We start from the raw sequence: 23,190 nt of genomic DNA, 5'->3' as shown, positions 1-23,190 counted from the left end.
GACCACCAGGCAGGAGCACTCTGAACTTCCAAATATCAAGCATGCACTGGAACCCATTATCTCTTCTCTCAGAAAGCTTGAAGGCAAAACTGGCTCCTGACTTAGGCCATTGCTTGATCTTGCTTAATCAACTAACCTGGCATACTCTTGCCCTTCAACTTCTACCTCCCGCTTAGCTGCTTTGAGGGAGTGTGCTGGATGACAGCTGGGAGGAAAGGAGATGATATTCTCTCATGGGACTGGCTCATTCCCAAAGAGGAAAGAAGGTGAATTCAGGCCATGCATGCTTGATTTAGTCTTTCCAACTTACAATAGGATGAACCACACAGTTTCTCAGGGAGAGGAAGAAAATTAGCAAAGGAAAGTGGGATTTTAGAGTACCTCCCCTCCATTTAGTGGGAAGGAAATATCAGGGGTGAAGAAGAAAATGTTCTTCCATTACACTACCATACCTTTGCTACTCAGCAGCAATTTATACTGTTGACTGTTTTCTCTCTCTCTTTCTCTGGCTAATCCTGATGTTATTTTAAAATATTTTCCTAATATACTGGGTAGAATGAGGTAGAGACTTCAGATAACACACCATAGAAGGAGCAATGGATAAAGAGTCATAGAATCTGGGTGGAAATCTATTTTGTGTGTTAACCTCACCATTTTGCCATATGATTTTATCTTTAGATTTCAGATCCCCAAACATCTGTTATTGAGCAAAATGTGCATGGTGAGGGAGTAACAGGGTACTAACAATATATGCTTATCTATTTCAAAAAGTTATTCTGATGACTCTTAGACTGTAAATACCTGGGAATTATTATTATTATTATTTTATTATTGCTATTATAACTGTTATTATTTTTATTGTTTTATTACTCTTTTATATTTTTCATAAAATACTCCCAGAAAATAATGAGGTATTCCTATACAAAATATTATCTCTTTAAAAGAAAAAAATGAGTCAAATATTTGTGTTTGTAGGATGATTGAGTACAAAGTATATGGGTTAAAAAGAATGCATTTATTTGGGTAATTATTACTGTAGAAAGACCATGATTCTTAAATATTCTAAAGTATCTTTATAAATATGTACAATAATAATTTATAATACATATTTAGTGCTTTCCAAACATATGGTGCTCTGCTAAGTACCTTATATTTATTTCATTTAGTCCTTTCAACAACTTTGAGTTCGATACTCTTCCTAATCTCACTTTACAGGTTAAGGGAATGAGTCATAGAAAGCTTGAGCAACTTGCCCCAGGCAATACTAACCAAATTTGTGAGCTATCAGAGCCTGCACACTTAGTAGCTACTGTGCTCTAGAGTAGATTATGTTCAGTAAAGGTGAAATCTTAAAACATATTAAGTACATCCAAAAGTAAAACAGTATGGTTTACTTGTTATAGCTAATATGCTAAATAAAAACTATTATATGAGTCGCTAACTTAATTTGAAGGATACAGATGTGGGTTTGTATTCAACTAGGAACTTTTTTTTTTCTTTATTGGTTTTGAAGAGAGAGGGAGAGATAGAAACATTGATGAGAGACAACATCGATTGGCCGCCTCCTGCATGCCCCCCACTGGGGATCAGGCCCACAACCTCAGCATGTGCCCTGACTGGGAATTGAACTGATGACCTCTTGCTGCAATGCTCAGTCACTGAGCCACACTGGCCAGGCTCAACTAGGAACTTTTTATAAGTGAATTGATAGGTTGGAAAGATACTGCCTAATGCATACACAATGATTCATTCTATTCTTGAATTCCGTAAAGCTCACTTCTATGAAGTTTATAGTGGCATAGCATTCTGGAGCTCTGTACACCTACTGGATAAACATTCTCAGGCAAATTCTAAACTGGCTTTATACTGAAAGTGGAAGAAACATAGTATATCCTAGCATATTTGTATGTGTTATTGCTCTTAAAATAATTCTCACAAGAGATTCATGAGCTCAGAACCTTTGATTTCATTTTATGGATAAAAACATGTTGCAGAGAACTTGTATAATACACCCATGGTTTAACAGCTCAGGAGTTGTAGTGCTAAGCTTTCAAATGAGATTTTTATAACTGTACAGGCCATGCTTTTCTGATAGAATTACATTATGAATTTATGTATATGTATATCTATATACATACATACATGCACATATATGTGGATAGATGGATAGACAAAAGGGCAGAGGGACAGATAGATAGATACATACATACATACATACCTCTATACATACATAGATAATCTGCCCTAGGTCAGATTTACTGCTTTTTCCTTGGTCACATTGCCTTTGGTTGGGTTCAGATTACCATGGTGGCAAACTCTAGTGTACATTTGATATTATTTGCAACTTCAGCTGGAATAGAGATTGAAGACTGTGCAAAATACCGTCAGCTCATAACCAAGCAGGGATTTTATTTCAGAAATCAGGAAGAAATTAGTAGGAAGGAATTACTTTTGTTAGTGACACAGTTTTTTTACTTGTTTTTGAGCACCATATATAGTACTTTCAAACATTCTGGTGTAAAAACACTTAAAGTGTTTTATTTTTTTTAATTTTAATTTATTTTTTAATCATCACCCGAGGACATTTTTCCATTTTTTTGTTCAGATAGAGTGGGAGGGAGAGAGAGAGAGAGAGAAACATCAATGTGAGAGAGACACATCGAGTGGTTGCCACCCACACGACTCCAACCGGGGCTGGGGACAAACAGCAACTGAGGTACATGCCCTTAGCGGGAACCGAACCTGGGTCTCTCAGGACCGCAGGCCAACGCTCTAACTGCTGAACCAAACCGGCCAGGGCTAAAGTGTTTTACATATCCTCATTTATGCTAAAGTTGAGCATTGTTTATTCTTCAGAAACTTGGATATACCATAATAATTTCCTTACCAAACAAAGTTCATTTGATTCAGGCAAATATGTTGCCCTTCATGTTATTTTTTTCTTATTTGACATCTTATTTTATGTATAACAGACATTTGGGCTTTTTCCTTTTATTTTATTTAATACATATTATATATGTTATATATGTATTTATGTATGAAATTATGAAATTCAGGTTCAGGAATTTGAAATTAAATTCAATAGTAAATGTACAAATGCTTATTTGACCTACTATGGTGCAATGTGTCATTTGCAGACAGGGATCCCATTGCTGTGAAGACTATAGACAATGTTTTGCTTCCTTCTGCAACAGCTGGATTATCCTCTTCTGCTCCTTCTGTATGTGACGATGTTGAACCTGAGAAGAGATTATTTATTGGTATGTGGTAAATATGTAGTGTACTGTTCAAACTCAGTGTATAACATGATCTGTTTAATATTATTTAATTAAGCTTTGTTTTTTTTCAGGTAATAAGAAATACAAGAGGAAAACCATGAATTTGTCATTAGTTTTAAGTGGGTCATCTGCTTTGGGCTCTCTCTCCAATAATCGAAAGCAGATATTCTTTAAAGGTTTTACTTCATAGTGCACTTAATATTGCAGCAATTTTCCCCTAGGCTAAAGGATGTACTTAGCAGTTCCATTTATAAAGTGGTTTGGCCAAAAACCTAAGAGTAGTAGTATATGTGATAGCCAACAGATGTTGTAGTGATACTTAACTCAAATGCTAAATATCCAGCAGAACCCCTATGAATCTGCTGTGGCATCCCAGGTACCCTATGTGCACAGTTTGGGAACTGTCAAACTAAGTGTTTGTGCGCTAATTACCTAGCTGGGATTTAATGTTGCCTATTTTAGAATGAGAAGGGCACAGAAAAATGTGTGAATTTGATATTATTTGCAATTAACTATTCAAATATTCCTTTCTCTGGAGATGGGTAGTATTGAAAAATTTTCATTTTATTAAATGGACCAGACCAAATGAAATATTGTGAGGTTTTTAAATGAGTTGTGCTTGTGCCCTTATATAGGCAGATATTTAAAAGAATATGATCAAGTCATTTTATGTTCTTGAAAATTTCTCAAGAATTGACTCAGAATGCTTTGTTTTATTGAAGTGCTTCACTTGAATAGAAAGTCACTTTGCAGGAAGCCAGTATTTTGTTTCTGTAAGTTTTTCAGCTAAGGTTTAACTCTAACAAGCAAAACTAAAGAGTTACTAAAATATTTTACATATGTAATTGAAAATGAAAGGTTCTATTTTTGGTAGTGTTTTTATATATCATTATGGCAAGAAGAAAATTTAATGGTGTTTTTTTTTTGTTTGTTTTTTGTTTTGTAATTCAGCTATTTTTAAAGTATTTCTGTTGGGTATTTGAAAATAAATCTATTTTCCTTTTTCTTTCTTTCTTTCTTTTTTAAAGATACCAGTTAATTGGATCAGATTTTCTTTGACTGCATTTTAGAATGAGCTCTATTTGTCTACATACAAATTGCAATAGTTGACAGAATATGTTACTCTATGGTCAAGTAATCCCTTTTACAAAAAATTGTGAATTTTAGGAATGGACACAACAGTTACAAAATTGAACTTGGCCAAAAGTGAAAAGTCAAAGAAGAAAGGCAAAAAATTGATGGAAGAGGAGGAGAAAAATCAGAAGTTTATTCCTGAACCAGGAACAAAGGCATATGACTTCTTTCAGAAGATTGTAAATGCAGCTCAGTCCTGGTTCAGCCTCTTTGGCTGGCCTGAAGGACCGCATTCTCTTTCTATTCCAGAGACTATAAGAAGGTGACAGTTGCATTTTTCTCTAAATTCCTTGCTTTTTATTATATAACAAAATATTATCTATTAATTGGGGTTGTTTTAAGTGAAATACAATATTAAATAGTTTATTCTAAACTGATAAATTATGAGGAGGCTATTAAAGAAAGCTAAAAGATACAAAAATAAATTCTTTAATATACACATACATTTCTATTCCTTCTAAACATCCAGTGATTTTAGGCAGCACTGAAAATCTCTGAACCTCAGTTTCCTCATTTGCCAAGCACAAAGGGTAAACTGTGGGTAGGATAAGCTTTTTTAAACTTGAGAAAAAAGTGAAACCACATTTCTCTACTAGACTATAGTCAGGTAGACCGTGGTATTATTGAACAAGGAGTGTCAAATTCTTTGGCACCACCTCCTCTTCGACAATACATTTAACTCACACTTTCATGTGTTGTTTTATTACTCAACATGTCTGAAATAGTTGAAGTGCATTGGTTACATCAAGTCACTTAATTCTGTTAATTTAAACAGGAAGTTAGGCACCTCTCTGGTTATTACGTTGTTGTTGTGGTTCTTACGTTGTTGTTGTGGTTCTCAGAGCTTGTGCACCTCCTTTCTCAGCATTTTGTAACTTACTGGCACCATGAGGGTGAGTACTAATCTCTAGTTAGAAGGACTATATTAGGATTTTTGCATCTGTATTTAGGAGGAAGCTAGGTTACGTTAAGTCTATAGTTTTCCTACAAGTTAACTTTTTCAGTTTTTTAGATTAATAAGATAAAATTAGCTACATAGAATAAATTCGCAAAGATTTTATCTTTGTCTGTGGTGAGAGAAAATGAATGCAGCAGATACCCTGAAAATATACCAGCTTGATCATGAAATCATTTCCAGGGAATTTTTGAGAGAAGTTACTCTGTTGTAATTTTTCAGTTTTTTGCTTTGGTGTTTGTTCTACTGAAAATTTTACCTATTTTGAGTAACGTCTAATGATTTGTGTGTGTGTGTGTGTGAACTCAAGGAAGTATATTTTACTTGAATATCACTTTTATGACAAATTGATGCCAAATTAATGAGTACTTTCACTTTGTTATGATTATGAACAATGGTTTGTATTCTTTATGTTACCAATATTATTTACTTTTAATTAATTATTTATTTATGAAATTTATTGATGTGACATTGGTTAATAAAATTATATAGTTTTCAAGTTTATGATTCTATTAATACATTTTCTGTATATGGCATTGTGTGCACACCACCTCAACTCAAATCTTCTTTCCTCACCATATATTTGACTCTCTTTACCCTTTATTACCCCCAACCTCCTTCCCTCTGGTAGCCACCATACTGTTGTTTATGTCTATGAGTTTTTGTCTGTTTGGGTTATTTTTTTGTTTATTCATTTGTTGCTTTCTGTTTTATATGCCAATTGTGAGTGAAATCATATGGTTCTTGATTTTTTCTGTCTAACTTATTTCACTTGGCATGATAGTCTCAAGATCCATCCACATTGTCACAAATGGCAGTACTTCATCTTTTCTTATGGATGAGTAGTATTCCACTATATATATGTACCACATCTTCTTTATACAATCATCTACTGAAGGATACTTCCTTGTTTCTATAGGTACAAAACTTATGGACCTTAGTCTTAGAGAGGATTTTAAAATTTGACCCCAAGGCAAGGGAAATAAAAGCAAAAATAAATTATAGGCTTATATCAAACTAAAAAGCTTCTGCACAGCAAAATATTTCTTTTCATTTGAGTGGAAATCATTGATTGGGTATTTACAATTCATTATTTAACTATTGCGACTACTAGTACTATTTGTGATTATAGTCTTATTCATTTATATTTTTTCTTTTTTTTTTTTTGTTAATCCTTACCCAGGGATATTTTTCTATTTATCTTCAGATAAAGTGGAAAGGGGACAGAGAGAGAGAGAGAGAGAGAGAGAGAGAAACATCGATGTGAGAGAGACACATTTACTGGTTGCCTCCCACATGACTCTGACCAGAGTGGGGATGAACCGCAACCAAGGTATGTGCCCTTGACCAGAATCGAACCCACAACTTGTCGGTCCACAGACTGACACTCCAACCGCTGAGCCAAACTGGCCAGGGCTTTATTTTTTTCTTGATTATAGATATTAGCAGTTTACTTTTATGTCTCATATAACAAATAAGTTCTTGGATTAATTTATCCTTTTCTATATGTTCTCAATCACTAAATGCTGATTTTTTTTCTTTAGAATTTACTTTTTCTTTAAACTTGAATTGTATGCTTAATTATTTTCAGGTCTGTACATTTATCTCTTTATGCCACATTGGATACATCCCAGAATTTTTGCTATTAAGCATTTTCATTTTTGTTGTGTTCTACAGAACCTGTGATTTTAATTTTCTATATTTTTACCATAATAATGACTGCTATTTGTTGCATAATAATCTATTGCATTCATGCATTATTATTACTTGCCCATTTACATCAATTATTGTCCATTACTTATGTAAATATTTTTCTCTATTTTCTTAATATAAAGAATGCTGAAATTTTATGTATCTGTTTATAAATGGTAGCAGACCTTTCTGGATGTTCCATAGGAAGGTTCTCAAAGGGTACTGGATTAAATCATATAAGCTTTTTAAAGTCACTTATACTTTTGGGTGATTTTCTAGTAAGTATTTTACTTTATATACCCACCAGGGAGTTAAATTGCATTGTTGATGTGATTGTTTCCTGACCAAGTTGAGTACTTTGCTGTTTTGATAAATGAGAAACAGCCTAGGTCACTGGGTGCAGCTGGGGGAAAGGCAGTTCTAGAGGAGTATGAGGGCCTCTCTAGTCCTGGGAAAGAAGCTGCCACAGCCAAACAACTTTGAAGAAAGATAAACATTATCTAAGTAGCAATGTTATTCAGCGCCAATTCTTTATTTGGAATATTTGGATCATGGACTTTCAGGCTAAGACACCTCCAAGGTCATGTATTCTTGTCAATATTTGAACCTCCTCCATAATATCTCCTACATCATTTGGAGTTACTCATTAGTTATGGTATGACTGTTGTAATATTTTGTGAGTACTGTTCATTCTCTCAGAATTATTTTATAGTTTGCGTTTCTCTGCTAATCTTTCATTCTATGGTTTATTAGAATAAAATCTGAGCATAATATTTTGTATCATTTAATCTACTTGGCATTTGGAGATTCACTTAGAAAACTCATCTTTCAACTGTTCTTTTCTGTCTCCTTTTCTTTGGAAAATTTCTCTATTTTCTGTTCCTTAATCTCTTTTAAGAATGATGGTGGAGCCTGGCTGGTGTGGTTCAGTGGCTGAGCATTGTTGTCCCATGCCCCAAGAGGTCACTGGTTTGATTCCTGGTCAGGGTACATGCCCAGGTTGCGGGCTTGATCCCCAATGGGGGCGTGCAGGAGGCAGCCAACAGATATCTCTCTTCTATGTTTCTATCTCCTTCTCCTTCTCCCTTCCTCTCTATCTAAAAATCAATGAAAACATTAAAAAAAAAATGATGGTAGACCTGCATTACTAATGCTTTTATATCCCTCAAGTTTATCTTCTGTTTTTTTTCATGATTTTCTCTTTTACTTTCTTATACTTATAGACCTCCTTCACGTTCTCTTTCAGTCTTATATAAGATGTTTAAATTGGAATTTAGGGTATTTTATTCTGAGTACTCTATTTTTCTTTTCTTCTTCCTTCCTTTTGTCCTCCTTCCCTCTCTTTTTTCTTTCCTTCTGTCTTATTTCATAATACCCTATTTTTGTGTTATGGATGTATGCCTTCTCAAATATCTCTTCCACATATAGTACTTCTGTTAAGCATCATGATTACCTTACTATAGGTCACTTCCTCCCTCTATATTAGCTGACTCGGAACTTGGTGCCACTCTTATGTACCGTTAGGAAAACGGCTTTCTTTCCCCTGTAGCCTACTGCTGTGCTGTCCATAATTTTGATTTATTCTTTAATACAATTCCATCCATTGTCTGTCTTATAAATATTCTTCAAAGTTTCTGGTATAATAATGGTTCTTTTCCAGATTTCAGTGTTGTTACAGGTTTATTCCCTTTCTCTAACCTTTCTGACATTTCGTGTATGTTTTGAGAGGGAGAGAAGGTAAGCACATATACTTAGTTTGTTCTCCTGAATAGGAAGTTGCTTTTCCTTCTCATAGTTTTCTGTAGTTTTACTCTTCCATTTATCTTCTTATAGTTCCAACTTAATGACTCATCATTTCTGTTATTGATTTCATTATTGCCATCTGATAATCCATGCCCTTCTGAACTTGCTTTGCAGTATCCCTCTTGCCTTGTTTCTTAAAAATTAGTTTTATGATATTTTACTAATAATAATGATTAATATATTTTGGACCTTTACTATGATGTAAAAGTTCAGGCATTATTATATGTGATTTGTGGATAATAATTCATTTACTCTTTATAACTACCCCGTGAGGTAGGTACTATTATTAGTTAGCTCCATTATACTGAAGAGAACCTGAGGCATAGAGAGAATAAGTAATTTTCACAGGTCACTCAGCTAATGAATAGCAGAGCCAAGATTTGAACATTCCACCCCAGAAGCTCTCCTTTTGTATAAGTATATAGAATCTTACCAAGAATCCAGTTAATCAGTGGAATGTTCTATACATCATGAGAGCATGCAAAATGAAAATATTTTCTCTAAGCCTCCATTTCTTCATTTGTAAAAAGGAGATAATGACAATAGCTACCTTACAGTGTTGCTGTGATATTTAAAAAAGGTAATGCCTTTAAACTATTAGAACAGAACTTAGAACCTAGTAAATATTCAGTAAATGGTAGCTATTCTTATTAAATTGAATTGGGATTATGCTAATAGTGTTATGTATTTCTGTTTTAATTAATCATATTCACCAACTCTTCTATTTGGCCGTGGAAGGTAAATTTAAAACCCATCATTTCTAAGCACTTACTCAAATGCTATTTCATTAATAATACTTCTCCTTCCTTGCAGGATTTTCCCCCAGCTTGATATGGGAAATTTTAGCATTTAAAGAAATAGATATAGTATGCATTTCTCTTTGCAACTTTGACTGCTGGCAAGCTCATTGCTAAATTTAATTATATAAACAAAGTGTAACCACCATTTTTGGGTAGCCTGCCTAGTCATACTGCCAACCATGTCTAACAAAGTCACAAAAAATCATATCTTTACTTTAAAACAAAATGTTCAAATGAAAGTGGTTATAGTAACTGATTAGAGTTGAGTTCATTGAGTTGTTTTCACTTCTACACATAAGAATAATGATTTTATAGTTCTTATTTTCAAAATAATTTTCTTCCTTAACCATTTTACTACTTGCTTGCTAATGATTGTGGCAAGTGGTGGGTGGTTTCTTCACCTGGATATAAGTACCCTGAATCTTTTCCTTGAGCATATTTTCAATCTCCAAAGTATGGAGAATCTCATAATTGAAAAAAGAAAATTAAACTCCTTTAATGTCTTAATACTTAAACAAGAGGAGAAGTAGTATGATGAAACTTATCAAGTTTTAAATTAATACAAAGTATGCAGATAGTAAAAAAAAAAAGGACTGTAGTTATTATATCATAATTTATAATTTGTGTTCCCAATGGGCAATTCGGTTATTGACTAAAAATGTTGCCTTTTTTCCTAACAAACCTATGGACATTAATTTTAGCTAGTTAATTTCATTTTTCATATTGCTAGAGGAACTTTTAAGACCCAAGCTGTTTGACTTTTTAAAAATATATATTTTATCTTTTGCTGTGCAGAAGCTTTTGAGTTTGATGTAGTCCCATGTGTTTATTTTCTCCTTTGTTTCTGTTGCCTTAGGTGATGTATCAGTGAAAATTCTGCAGCATATGATGTCTAAAATTTTGTTGCCTACAGTTTATTGTAGGATTTTTATGGAGTCATGAGTCACATTTAAGTCTTTTATCCATTTTGAGTTTATTCTTGTGTATGGTGTAAGTTGATGGTCTAGTTTCATTTTTTTGCATGTAGCTCTTTGTAGCAGCACTATTTATAACAGCTAAGATCTGGAAACAGCCCAAATGTCCATCAGTAGACGAATGGATAAAAAAGCAATGGTACCTACACACAATGGAGTACTATGCAGCTGTAAGAAAGAAAGATCTCCTATCCTTTGAGACGACATGGAGGGACCTGGAAACTATTATCCTAAGTGAAACAAGCCAAACAGAGAAAGACAAGTATCATGTGATCTCACTTATTTGTGGAATATAATGAACATAACAGTCTGAGGAATGGGGTAGTCCCAGAGACGTGGAAGTGGGGTACAGACTGACAATCCCCAGAAGAGGGGGTGGTGGGGAAGAGAAACCACAGAACTTATATGCATGTATGCATGAACAATGGACATGTACAACAAAGCTGGGGACAGGCGGGGAGGGAGGAGGAGGGGGAATCAGTGGGGGGAAAAGGAGAAACATCTGTAATAAAAATAAATAAAATCTCTTTATTGATTTTTAGAGAGAGAGGAAAGGAGAGAGAAAAATAGAGACATCGATGAGAGAGAACATCGATTGGCCGCCTCCTGCATGCCCCCCACTGGGGATCGGGCCCACAACCTGGGCATGTGTCCTGACCGGGAATTGAACTGGTGACCTCTTGGTGCATGGGTTGATGCTCAACCAGTGAGCCACACAGGCCGGGCTCATTTTGACTTTTTAAATCATGAAATAAAACACACATAGAAAAAGGTTCCCAACCAAGCACAAACCCCTCAGTTTACTACTAGAGCAAACCCCTGTGCAGGCATCACTTTGCTAGCACCCAAGAAGTCTCTTGTGACCTTCCTAAGGCAACCAAATCTCTCCAACTGAAAGGAAACTACTAGCCTGAAGTGTATGATAATCATTTCCTTGCCTTTTGTTTTGTTTTACCACCCAACCATAGATCTATAAACTCGAGTTTAAGGTTTGTTTAAATTTTAATAATTTTGTCGCCATGTAATATACAGAATTATAAATATACAAACACATGTGGAGCCAACCCTTGGACCAAAACCTAGAACCTTGCTAGTATCCCCAAATTCCCCTCCCTCTTGTGCCCCCTTCTACCTTCCAAGGAGGCAACCATTATCCTGAATTCTAACACCAAAGTTTATTTTTATTGGTGTTTGAACTTTATATAAGAATAATCATACAGTTTGCAGTGTTTAGTGTGTCTGGATTTTTTTTTTCTCAATATTATGTTTATGTGATTCAGTAGTTTATTTTTCATGCTGCATACTAGACCATTGTATGAATATTCTACAATTTATTCATTTTCCTGTTGATAGACATTTCACTGGCTCTTGGATTTTCTGTTCTGAATAATGCTGGTATAAAATTTTTAGTATATGTCTTTTAGTATACATATTTCTGAAAGGTATATATATAAGAGTACAATTACTGGATCCTAAGATAGAAATATAATTAGTTTTAGGAAGTACTTCCAAACAGTTTCTTAGGGTGGTTGTACTCCCACTGGTAGTAATGAAATTTTCAGTTGTTCTACATCCTAATAAATATTTAATATTGCCAGTCTGTTCAAAGTTATCTCTTTTTGGTAGATGTGATTTGGACTGACATCTTACTGCTATTGATAATAGATAATTTACATGTTCTTGGTCTTTTGAAAATGTTATATCATAAAGAGCCAGTTGATGTTTTCCCCATTAAGAAAATGGATTCTCTTTTTTTCTTATTTATTTGAGGAATTTTATGAATATTGGATATATATTTGCTATTGGTTATATGCATTGCAAATAGCTTCTTTAAAATTTTAATATAGTCTAATTTTTTACTATTTACCTGAATTGTTACTGCTTTTGTCTGCTCTTTAAGAAATCTTTCTTTCCCTGAGACATGAAGACAGCCTGTTTTGTTATTCCTATCAGCTTTGTTGTTTTGTGTTTCCTGTTAGATATTCTGTCCTCTTGGAATTTACTTTTGTATATATTATGAGATAAAGGTCAAAGTATATTTTATTTTTCCTAATTTCTTAAAATATGGATACCCAATTGACTGCATACCACTCGTGAAATAGAACATCCTTTCATCCTCTCTACTTTCTTTTTACTCCTTAGTGCCTCCTTTTTATACATAACCAATAGACATGGACAACAAAGCCGGCGGCGGGGTGGGTGTGGGGTGGGTGTGGGGTGGGTGCCGAGGGGGGCGCCAAGGGGGTAAAAAAGGAGAAACATCTGTAACAAAAAAATAAATAAATAAATAATAAAAAAATAAGTTTAATGTAATATTTTCCACCACCTTTTATCCCCTCTATACCCTCTACCACCTCCACCCGTCTCCCTTCATCTCTGCAATCACCACACTTTTGTCCATGTCTCGACTTCTTTTTTTTTAATTTTTCTAAATTTTTACTCAATCCCTGCCCCCTTCCACATCCCCCAAGCTGTCTGTTCTCCATCTGTGAGTCTCTCTGTGTTTTGCTTTTGGTAGTTCAGTTTGTCCATTAATTCCACATATGAGTGAAATCATATGATGCTTGACTTTCTCTGACTATCTTATTTCACTTATCATAATGTTCTCCAGGTCCATCCATGCTCTCACAAAGGTTAAATTATCTTCCTTTTCATAGTAGAGTAGTATTCCACTGTGTAAATGTACCACAGCTTTTTTTATCCAGTCATCTACTGATGGATACTTAGGCTGCTTCCAAATCTTGGCTATTGTAAATAATGCTGCTATGAACATAGGGGTACATGTATTATTTATAATTAGTGTTTCAGGATTCTTTGGATAAATTCCCAAAAGAGAAATCACTGAATTATAAGGCAGTTCCATTATTAATTTTTTGAGTTAACTCCATACTGCTTTCCACAGTGGCTGCACCAATCTGCATACCCACCAATAGTGCACAAGGGTTCCCTTTTCTCCACTCCTCACAAACACTTGTTGGTTGTTGATTTATTGATGATAGCCATTCTGACAGCTGTGAGATGGTATCTCATTGTGGTTTTAATTTGTATTTCTTTTATGATTAGTGACATTGAGAATCTTTTTATATGTCTATTGGCCATCTATATGTCCTCTTTGGAGACGTGTCTATTCAGGTATTTTGTCCATATTTTAATTGGATTGTTTTTTGTTTTGTTTTTTAGTGGTGAGTTGTATAAGTTCTTTATTCATTTTGGATATTAACCCCTTATCAGATGTATCATTGGTGAATATATTCTCACATTCAAGGGTCTTTCTTTTCATTTTGTTGATGGTTTCCTTTGCTGTGCAAAAACTCTTTAGTTTGATGTAGTCCCATTTGTTTATTATTTTTTTTTTATTTTGTTTCCCTTACCTGAGGAGATATATCAGAAAAAATATTGCTACTAGAAATGTCTGAGATTTTACTGCTTATGTTTTGTTCTAGGATTTTTACAGCTGCGAGTCTAACATTTAAATCTTTAGTCCATTTTGAGTTTATTCTTGCGTGTGGTGTAAGAAGATGGTCGAGTTTAATTTCTTTGCATGTTGTATGCAGTTTTTTTTTTGCAGTCATATGAGTACTTTATATATTTTGGCAATTAACCCGTTATCCAATTTATCATTGGCAAATATTTTCTCCTATGCCAATGACATATTTCACAGATCTAGAACAAATATGCCAAAAGTTTATTTGGAACCAAAAAAGACCCCAAACAACCATTGCAATCTTAAAAAAGAAAAAAGTTGGAGCTATCACAATACCCAATATTATGATCTATTACAAAGGCATAGTAATCAAAACAGCCTGAGACTGGCACAAGAACAAGCATATAGATCAGTGGAACAGAACAGAGACTCCAGAAATCAACCCAAGCTATTATGCTCAATTAATATTTGACAAAGGAGGCAAGAGCATACAATGGTATAGAGTTTCTTTAGTAAATGGTGTTGGGAAAATTTTATAGGTACATACATAAAAAATGAAACTAGATTACCAACTTACACCATACACAAGAATAAACTCAAAATTAATAAAAATCTTAAATGTCAGTCATAAAAATCCTAGAAGAAACAATAAGCAGCAAAATCTCAGACATCTCACAGAGCAGAATTTTCACCAATACATCACATAGGGCACGAGAAACAAAGGGAAAAATAAATGGGAGTACTTCAAACTAAAAAGCTTCTGCATAGACCTTTTTTTTTTTTTTTTTTCAGAATTTTTGGTAGAAATATTTGAAGGCCTATGATGGTGTTATTTTTCTCCATGAAATATTTGTTTTGTTTATTGATAACTTGAGGATGTACTAGCTCTATTATATACAGTACTTATGATGAAGCTGAGGAAAGAAAGGTCAGGTAACTTCCATAACGTCCCAGAGTAAGTGGCAGAACCAGGATCTGAGCAAATAGTAGTCAAACCAATGTTCTTTCTCCTGTAGTATGTGATACAGACCTACTAGGTAGCAAACTGGTGAACTGCCATTCAAAATAGCCCCTTTTGGCACTTTTTATTTGTCAGTATAAGCTAGAGATAGATTTGTGACTGATTACTACTCAATAGTATGGTATTAGATATTTGATAAAATGTAGATGGCAAAATTGGTTGGAAGTTTTTATTCCATTTAAAAATGAGCATATATCACAACTTGGTGCAAGAGGTGTCAGGAAATAGATTATACTGTCCTATTTAAAGAACAAAGAAATACACGGGAACACTAGATCTCTAGACTTTATCATTAAAATGAGAATTTCTACTTAATGAGGCCAACGTGCAAGATGTGCCTTTGTAAGTATTAAAAGTAAAATATTGAGAATATGTGTGCAAATTTGTCTTTATATAAACATGTATGATGAATGCTTAAAATATATCCTGGAAACTTTTAAAGGCATTATTATCTTTAATTTATAGCATATAAAATTGAATTTGGTGAATTACGAGGCTAGTAGGTGATAGTTCCAAATTTAACCCCTATATTGTTTAGCCAAGGCACTTACATTTTCTAATCACAATCTCGTATTTTATACTTGACAATTCCAACATTAGATAATGATATGTGTTTAATACAAGATGCTGGGATGCTCTGGGGTTGTGAAAAAATCTAAGTTTTACTAAGAAATGGTATCTGAATAAATGAGGTTTATAATTTATTTTTCATTTGATTTGGAATAGAATTTTATTTGGTCATTGGAAAATTTTTTCCACAACATAACTTTTTGATATTTAAATACATTTTTAAAATTGTTTTCCCATAGGGATGTGAATAAAATGCAAGCCTTCGCATCATTCTCATTAGGCCAAAAAAATTCCAAACCGTATGACTTTTTAAGATATACTAAAACCATTTATGATGTGATATTCCACTTGAGTGGAGTAATGCCTGATGGAATTAATTCTAGTCAGTCTTTACCTGTGGATTATACTGAAAGGGTCCTTCAACTTCATATGCAACATTCTTCGGTTCTTGACTTTCTCAGGTAAGAGCAGGCTTGTGCTAATTTAAAAATGTAATTATGCTCAGATAGATAGATAAGTAATTAGATGGGTAGGTAGATAACTAGATAGATTTTGATATTATTTGTTTTTTTTTTTAATAGTTACTAAGTTTCCACAATATACATAAAAATGTAATACATACCTTGGTAAAATAATAGCAAATAAGCATTTCATGTCCTATTGAATTTATAATCTAAGGCAATCAGTCTCAAACTTCAGCATGTATCCAAATCATGGCATGGTAAACATGTTGCTGACCATTACCCACAAAGTTTATAATGCTAATTTGCATTTATAACAAATTTCAAGTGATAGTGATACTTGTTGTCCATGGTCTCATTTTGAGAATCCTCATATAAGTCAAGTATAAAATACATTGAACAAAAATGCAGTGTAACCAATAATTTATTCTTCAGATTACTGTTAGTATAATCTCAAGTTATGGGCACCGTGAACTTTTAGTCTGCATAGGTAAAGTATTTCAATATGAAAATAATGGGCAGGTGAAAATTTTCATAAATTGTTGATAGAAAATATAGGAAAAATATTTGTCATCATGTCTGTGTTTCTCGAAGAGTAAATGGCAAGTGGCCAAGAAATGGAAAAGCAATGCTCATTAAAACTGTAAGTGGAGTGTTGGTTAATATCTAGAATTTCTTTTGCCTACATTTGCAGTATCAGTGTCCACTGGAACTCCCCTCATTCATAGGTAGTGTATTACTCCATTTTCCATGCTCCTATATCACTAAAATAATACCTTTTATTTGCAATTATTTATACATTAGGGTTAATATATTTTGAAAAACATTACTATGTTTTTAAATTTGGCTTATTTGTGTATGGAATCTACCCTAAAGTTGAGATATTTATCTACCTTAGCAGGAATGGGGATAAAGGTGAGAAGAGGAAAATTATAGCAGGAATGCAAATTAAAATTTGGTGTTCGATTTTTTAAAATTTCTAGATCAGACTTTTTAAGTTCCTAGCAATACTATGGTCTTAAAAGTTAGAAATGGTACTGAACAAAATAGTTTTCCTTCATTTCTTAAATTCTCACTATCATGGTAATAGCCCAAACTAGCTTGAGTTTCTTATCACTTGGAAGAGATCTAGAAGTTTCTAAGTCATTGAAGGTGATTGGAGGAAGACCTAGGCATCCTGTTATAGGGGATGCTGGGTTGGCAAATAAAGATACAGAAGGGTGGCTGGCTCTGAAGCCACAATATGAATGACAAATGTATGAGGACTGGAGAGTGGCCCGGTCTGTTAGGAGGGACCGCTTGGTCCTTGATGAAGCTAAGAGGAGAGATACTGGATCCTCAAGCCAGGCCTTAGTGGCAGATGCCCTCATAGCATCTGAGCTTCAGGCAGAGAGGGGACACTGCCAAAGAGACTAAGTATGTAGAAAAGTAGTCAGAGATCTTCATGTACAGATACAAGATCCCTCTCACCTACTTCCTGTAAGCCCAAATTCAGAGATGATCCATGTCCTGAGACACCTTATACAATTTGGAGATCCCTCCTTTATAAAATAGTATTAAATTAAAAATACAAAAATTAGATACATGACTTTAGAAATGACTCATGAAAGTGAGGAAACCTGAAGTTAAAGCTTTATTTTCTTGACAATAAATCTACCTCTTCCCAGATGCCATCTGGTGGTGGGTAGAAGAGATCTGAAATTTCGATTGTTTATCCTGAGGAACAGAATTACCATAAAGAGACTGTTCAGATCAGAAGAGGCTAAGATGTGTGAAGATTCAAGTCTGCATTTTCTCTCTGTTCCTCTATACCTAATCTGGGCGGGATAATGAGGAAGATTCTATCATTTAAGAAAAATAGCAACCCACTGACTCATTCATGAGTCTGTATACCCCACTAGTTTGTGAGCATGTGAGCATTTGAGGGCAGGAACCACATCTTTTTCTTCTGGCATCTCTTAATACCGAGGGTCATTGATAGCACAAAATGGGTCCAATGGTCATTCAATATTTAACATTTTCTTTCACAGAGCTTTGCTTTTTAAGCTCCTGTGCTAAAAGCAATAAAGCTTTGAAAGTGAGCCTTAGTCTAATAAGAACGAGGAAAACTTTGTGAAATATAAAATTAAGGGGTAAAGGAAGAAAAGTAAAGCAATGAGAGAGTCAAATTGGAGAAAATTAGGGTGGGTGCTATGAATGTTATACATGGAACTTTATTTGTAATACTAAACTGTGAACACTTAAGAATGACTTTAATTATTAAGGCATTTTCCCATCATACCTGTATTAATTTGCTAGGACGATCATAACAAAATACCATGGACTGGGTGATCTAAACAATGCAATTTTTTTTTTGTAGTTCTGGAGGCTGGAAGTACAATAATAGCAAGGTGCAGGGAGATTGGGTTTCTTCTGAAGCCTCTCTGCTTAGTTTGCAGATGGCCTCTTGTCCTTACATGGCCTTCCTCTGTACATGCGTACCCCTTGTGTCCAAGTTTCATTTTATAATCACTAGTCAGATTAGATTAGGGACCACATTAACAGCCTCATTTTACCTTACTCACTGTCTTAAAGGCCTTAATCCCAAATAGTCACATTCTGAACTACTGAGGGTTAGGTTTCAACATATGACTTTTAGGGGGACACAATTCAGCCCATAACAGTATCATATGTGTTGTATTATAAAAAAATATGCAATTGCTGTTATATTTTACAATAACATTTGTATTGCTAAATGTGAAATGATATGAATAATATTTCTTGTCATTTGTGCCTGTTATGGACTGAATTGTGTTCCCCCAAAGTCTGCATGTTGAAGTCTTAACCCTCAATGTGACTCTTTCTGGAGATAGGATCATTAAGGATATAATTGCATTAATGCATTAATGATGTCATAAAGGTTAATCCCTAAACTGATAAGACTGGTACCTTTATAAAAAGAGGAAGAGACATCAGAGTTCTCTCTCCTTCTCTTTCTTTCTGTGGGAGCAGAGAAAAGGTCATGGGAGTACACAGCAAGAAGGCAGCTATCTACAAACCTGGAGGAAAGGTCTCACCAGAAACTTAATTTTCAGGTACTTTGTACTTGGACTTTTACCTTCCAGAACTATGAGAAAATAATTTTCTCATGTGCAACCTACCCAGTCTGTGGTATTCTATTATGGCAGCCTGAGCAGATTAGTACAGTGTCTAATATCTTCTGATATAATTTTATTTGTAACCTATAATAACTTTATAATGTGATTAATTTTTATTAAGAAACATTTTTTATTTATAATTTTCATAATATAAAACAAAAAAGAAGCAGAATATAAACACTGTGTATCCTACACTGAAGTAGGATGTTACATAATATAAAACTACTTTAACTCTTATTTCTAATTCCATTAATTTTTTAAAAAATTGTTCATTTACCAAAATAAGTACACTTAAGGAAAAACAGCTCACTTTCCTTTAGAAGTAAATTCAACTCCATGTGTGACTTCACTTGTTTTATTTTAAAAACCTATGCATTTCACCCTCAGTTGATTGGGCATTGGTCCATGCACCAAAAGGTTGCTAGTTCAGTTCTGGGTCAGAGCACATGCCCAGGTTGTGGGCTTGATCCTAGTAGGGAGTGTGCAGGAGGCAGCCAATTGATGTTTTGCTCTCACATGGATGTTTCTCACTCTGTAATACATCAATTAAAAAAAAAAAAGAATGAAAAAACTTTATGTCCTTACTTATACATGGCCATTATGATATCTTATTTAATGGAATTACATCTAAGAATGAAAATATTGCAAAGCAAGTAAATGATTACGGAAGAGCAAACTGAAGTGAGGTCAAAGAGGATAGCTTTTAAATCAGGATAGCTTTTAAATTCTAGCTCTTTTATACTCCTGTAACTTTGCACAAGTTACTTAACCTGTTTAAGCCCCAATTTCAATATCTGTACAATTGAAGGTTATAATTCTCAGACTTGGTTGATAAAAGAATAGAAATAATGAAATGTGTAATACATGACACATAGTAGATGAGAGTGATGATAATGATGATGATGAAGTGTAATAAATTATGATTAATGGCTTTCATGTGCTAAAATGTTTTCTTCAATTATCCTAATACAATAACCATTAGTGACATATTGAACACTGATTTTTTTTGGTATTGCTGTCATTGAAATAGAATATCTTTAAAATTCTGTTCTCCTATTAGATATAAATGTCTCTTGACATAAAGAATACCAGAAAACCAGTATTTATAAACTCTATATTTATAAGATAAACAGAACGTTTATTTAAATTTTTATAAGTTTAAATTTAAAAGCCTATGACTTTTCTTTTAACTTTACCACTTCATACTTTTGGTCCTTGATTGATTCAATAAAGTAAATGCTTTCATTCAATAAAGCAAAAATTAGAATGCCATTCTTATTTTAGGAAGTTAGTTATGCTTTTAAAATTTAATGGGATATTAGTTATGAACAAAAGGAGGAGGTGTGGATACTTAACTTGATCTTTACTATTTGTACAATATAGAAACCAAATGGTTTTCTGATAGCATCATTAAACTCTATGGTACTTGTGATTGTCATGCTATTCTTGTAGCATTATTGTTGGCACAACTCTAGTAGTGTTGACATTAACATGAGAGGTTTCTGTTTTGACATTTCGTGATATGAGGATGCAGGTATAGAAGAATGATTTTGGCATTAATGCCAAGCCATTCAAATGTAGTGCTCTTTTAGCAGCAAATATATGCCTCTCAGGATATGTTGGCTCTGATAAAATTTCTCAACATTCAGTATGTGGCAGTATGGTTAATAAAATTGGGTCATTAATCCAAAATATGTTTCATCATGGAAATAAATGTATAAGATGATAGTAAATGTTATTAGCTTCCCCATTTAAATTTGGTGATAGCGGGTGAAGACTTTTGTGTACAAGCGGAATTAAATTTATTTTGTGCAATTAATGAGACACCTCTATTTTTGGAGATTAAATTTAGAATTTAATAACTCATTATGTCTAATTTTATTTCATTCTACTCAGAGTAAACTTGGAAGAAATATGCAAATAGAAAGCCTAGACTGTAAAAGTGTAATCAAATCAATTATGAAAGTCAACATTATAAAACTACTGACCAGATATAAACTATTTTTAAAAAGTTTCCTCTTTATTGAATTTTTTAGGATGACACTGGTTAACAAAATTATACAGGTTTCAGGTGCACAATTCCACAACATATCATCTATACACTGTATTGTGCGTCCACCACCCCATGCATAAATTATTGACAAAACATAATTGTAAATACTGTTAGGCACTGATGTTTTAGACCTTCAGATAGATGCAAAATCAAAAGAAAGAAACAAGCTTTTTATAGGGGAGGAAAACTAATTTTTCCTCTTCCCTTCTAGGTTCTTGGCTGTAATGAAAGACAGATTAACAGGAGGAAAAGAAATTTAATTACAGGCATAAGTATGGTAGCTCAACAAAGATATGAGAGTCAAAGGCAACCAGAAGATTGAGGCTTATATAACATTCTGAGCTAAGGAGGGGAGGGACTGAGGGGGGAGAAGGAAATGTTTGTTAAACATGGGTTGCCCTGCCACACAGGTAAGTTTCTCAGGTGAAAAGTCATCTTAGTAATAGCTCTCTTCCACGTAAGGGCTTTTTTTTCTAACGTAGTTTCTTTTATAAGTGTAGATTTTCATTATAAAAGGGTGGCTTCTGCTCTGTTTTCAGAGCTTTTCCTGTGTCTGTTGTTTCTGAAAATAATCAGTGCACCAAAGGGGCATATTTTGGGGTGGCCTAGTGTGCTGCCTTTCACTTCATAACAGCATCTGTAAAATGCTGTTAAAGAACAAAATTCAACTGACAAAATTTTAAAGATCTTATTGGCTTTATTCAAGAGTTCATAAATCGGACAGTATCCAATGGAGCAGAGAGAGAGAAGCTCTGAAGAGCTATGCAAGGCAAGAGATTTTATAAGCAGAAGGGAGCATGAACAAGGAAGTTGTACTTAGGCAATGGGGGGATGTGACACCCCAAAATGCATCACTTTGGCATGTGAATTGTTTTGAGCTGAAGGCAGTTGAGACCCAGCAGAGTCTGGAAGAGCTTTCCTCTCCCTTAAATGCCTAAAAGAATTAAGCTAGGGAGCCTGTGCCAATAAGAGAGCTATTATTAGAGATAACTTTTTATATCAGAAAGACTTATCTGCATGGCAGGGCAAACATTTGTTGACAAAACATCCACTCTTCTCATCTTCCTTTGAATTGTTTTCCTCCCTTTTGAAGCTCCAGACCCTGACCCCCTTTTCCTCAATTACCTGACTGCCTGCGAGTTTCATGTATTTGTGGGGCTCCCATAGGTACACAATTAAATTTTTCTTTCTGTTTCTCTGTATTACATCAATTTTATTATTAGACCAGCCAAAGAACCTAGAAAGAAAGAAGGCAAACATTTTTCACCCCTCTAGCACAAAAAGTAGATTGGTTATTGCAAGGTTACTTTCCTTTAGGCTGCAGGGGTTCTCAACCTGCGGGTTGTCGACCCCTTTGGGGGTCGAATGACTCTTTCACAGGGGTCACCTAAGACCATCAAAAACATATTTCTGATGGTCTTAGGAACTGAGACACCGCTCCTCTATCCGTCTCCAGGCGGGTCCACCCACATACAACTACGCCCACATACGACACGAGGAATTGTATTAAAGGGTCGCAGCATTAGGAAGGTTGAGAACCACTGCTTTAGGGGATGTCAGGGCTCTACTGTCAGGGAGATGACCTAACTAATACTGATCAGGCAATTCTGATCGAATGGTTTAAGATTCCATTTCTGGGAGAGCCAAAATGTAATTAAGTCTTTGTTTGGTGATGTGGGGCTTAGCATATGCGACTCCATTTTGGGCCTGTTTTCTTATCTTTACCAATACAAGACCGCATTCTTACATTCTCAACTTTTTACTAAGGGCTTACTTTCTGCTGGACACTATGTAATACTCAAATGAATACCATGTGGTCTCCTTCCTCAAGAAGCTCTTAGTTTAATGGCTCCCTGATAGTTTTCCTTAGGCTCTCAGTAGCATTTTA

The 23,190-nt window shown here is 34.4% G+C and overlaps 1 protein-coding gene across 1 annotated transcript in view; it reads left to right on the top strand.

The window, feature by feature from the left end:
* The window catches only part of CFAP47 (cilia and flagella associated protein 47), a 442,571-nt gene that overhangs the window by 148,033 nt on the left and 271,348 nt on the right, over positions 1-23,190 (top strand). The window contains exons 28-30 of the mRNA XM_036270144.1: positions 3,138-3,260; positions 4,446-4,674; positions 15,891-16,112. Coding sequence (XP_036126037.1) covers positions 3,138-3,260; positions 4,446-4,674; positions 15,891-16,112 — 574 coding nt within the window. The remainder of the gene's footprint in view (positions 1-3,137; positions 3,261-4,445; positions 4,675-15,890; positions 16,113-23,190) is intronic.

Source organism: Molossus molossus, unplaced genomic scaffold, assembly GCF_014108415.1.
Source record: "Molossus molossus isolate mMolMol1 unplaced genomic scaffold, mMolMol1.p scaffold_m16_p_2, whole genome shotgun sequence".
Taxonomy (NCBI): domain Eukaryota; kingdom Metazoa; phylum Chordata; class Mammalia; order Chiroptera; family Molossidae; genus Molossus; species Molossus molossus.
The sequence above is the reverse complement of the archived record's forward strand: the minus strand, read 5'-3'. Positions and strand labels throughout refer to the sequence as shown.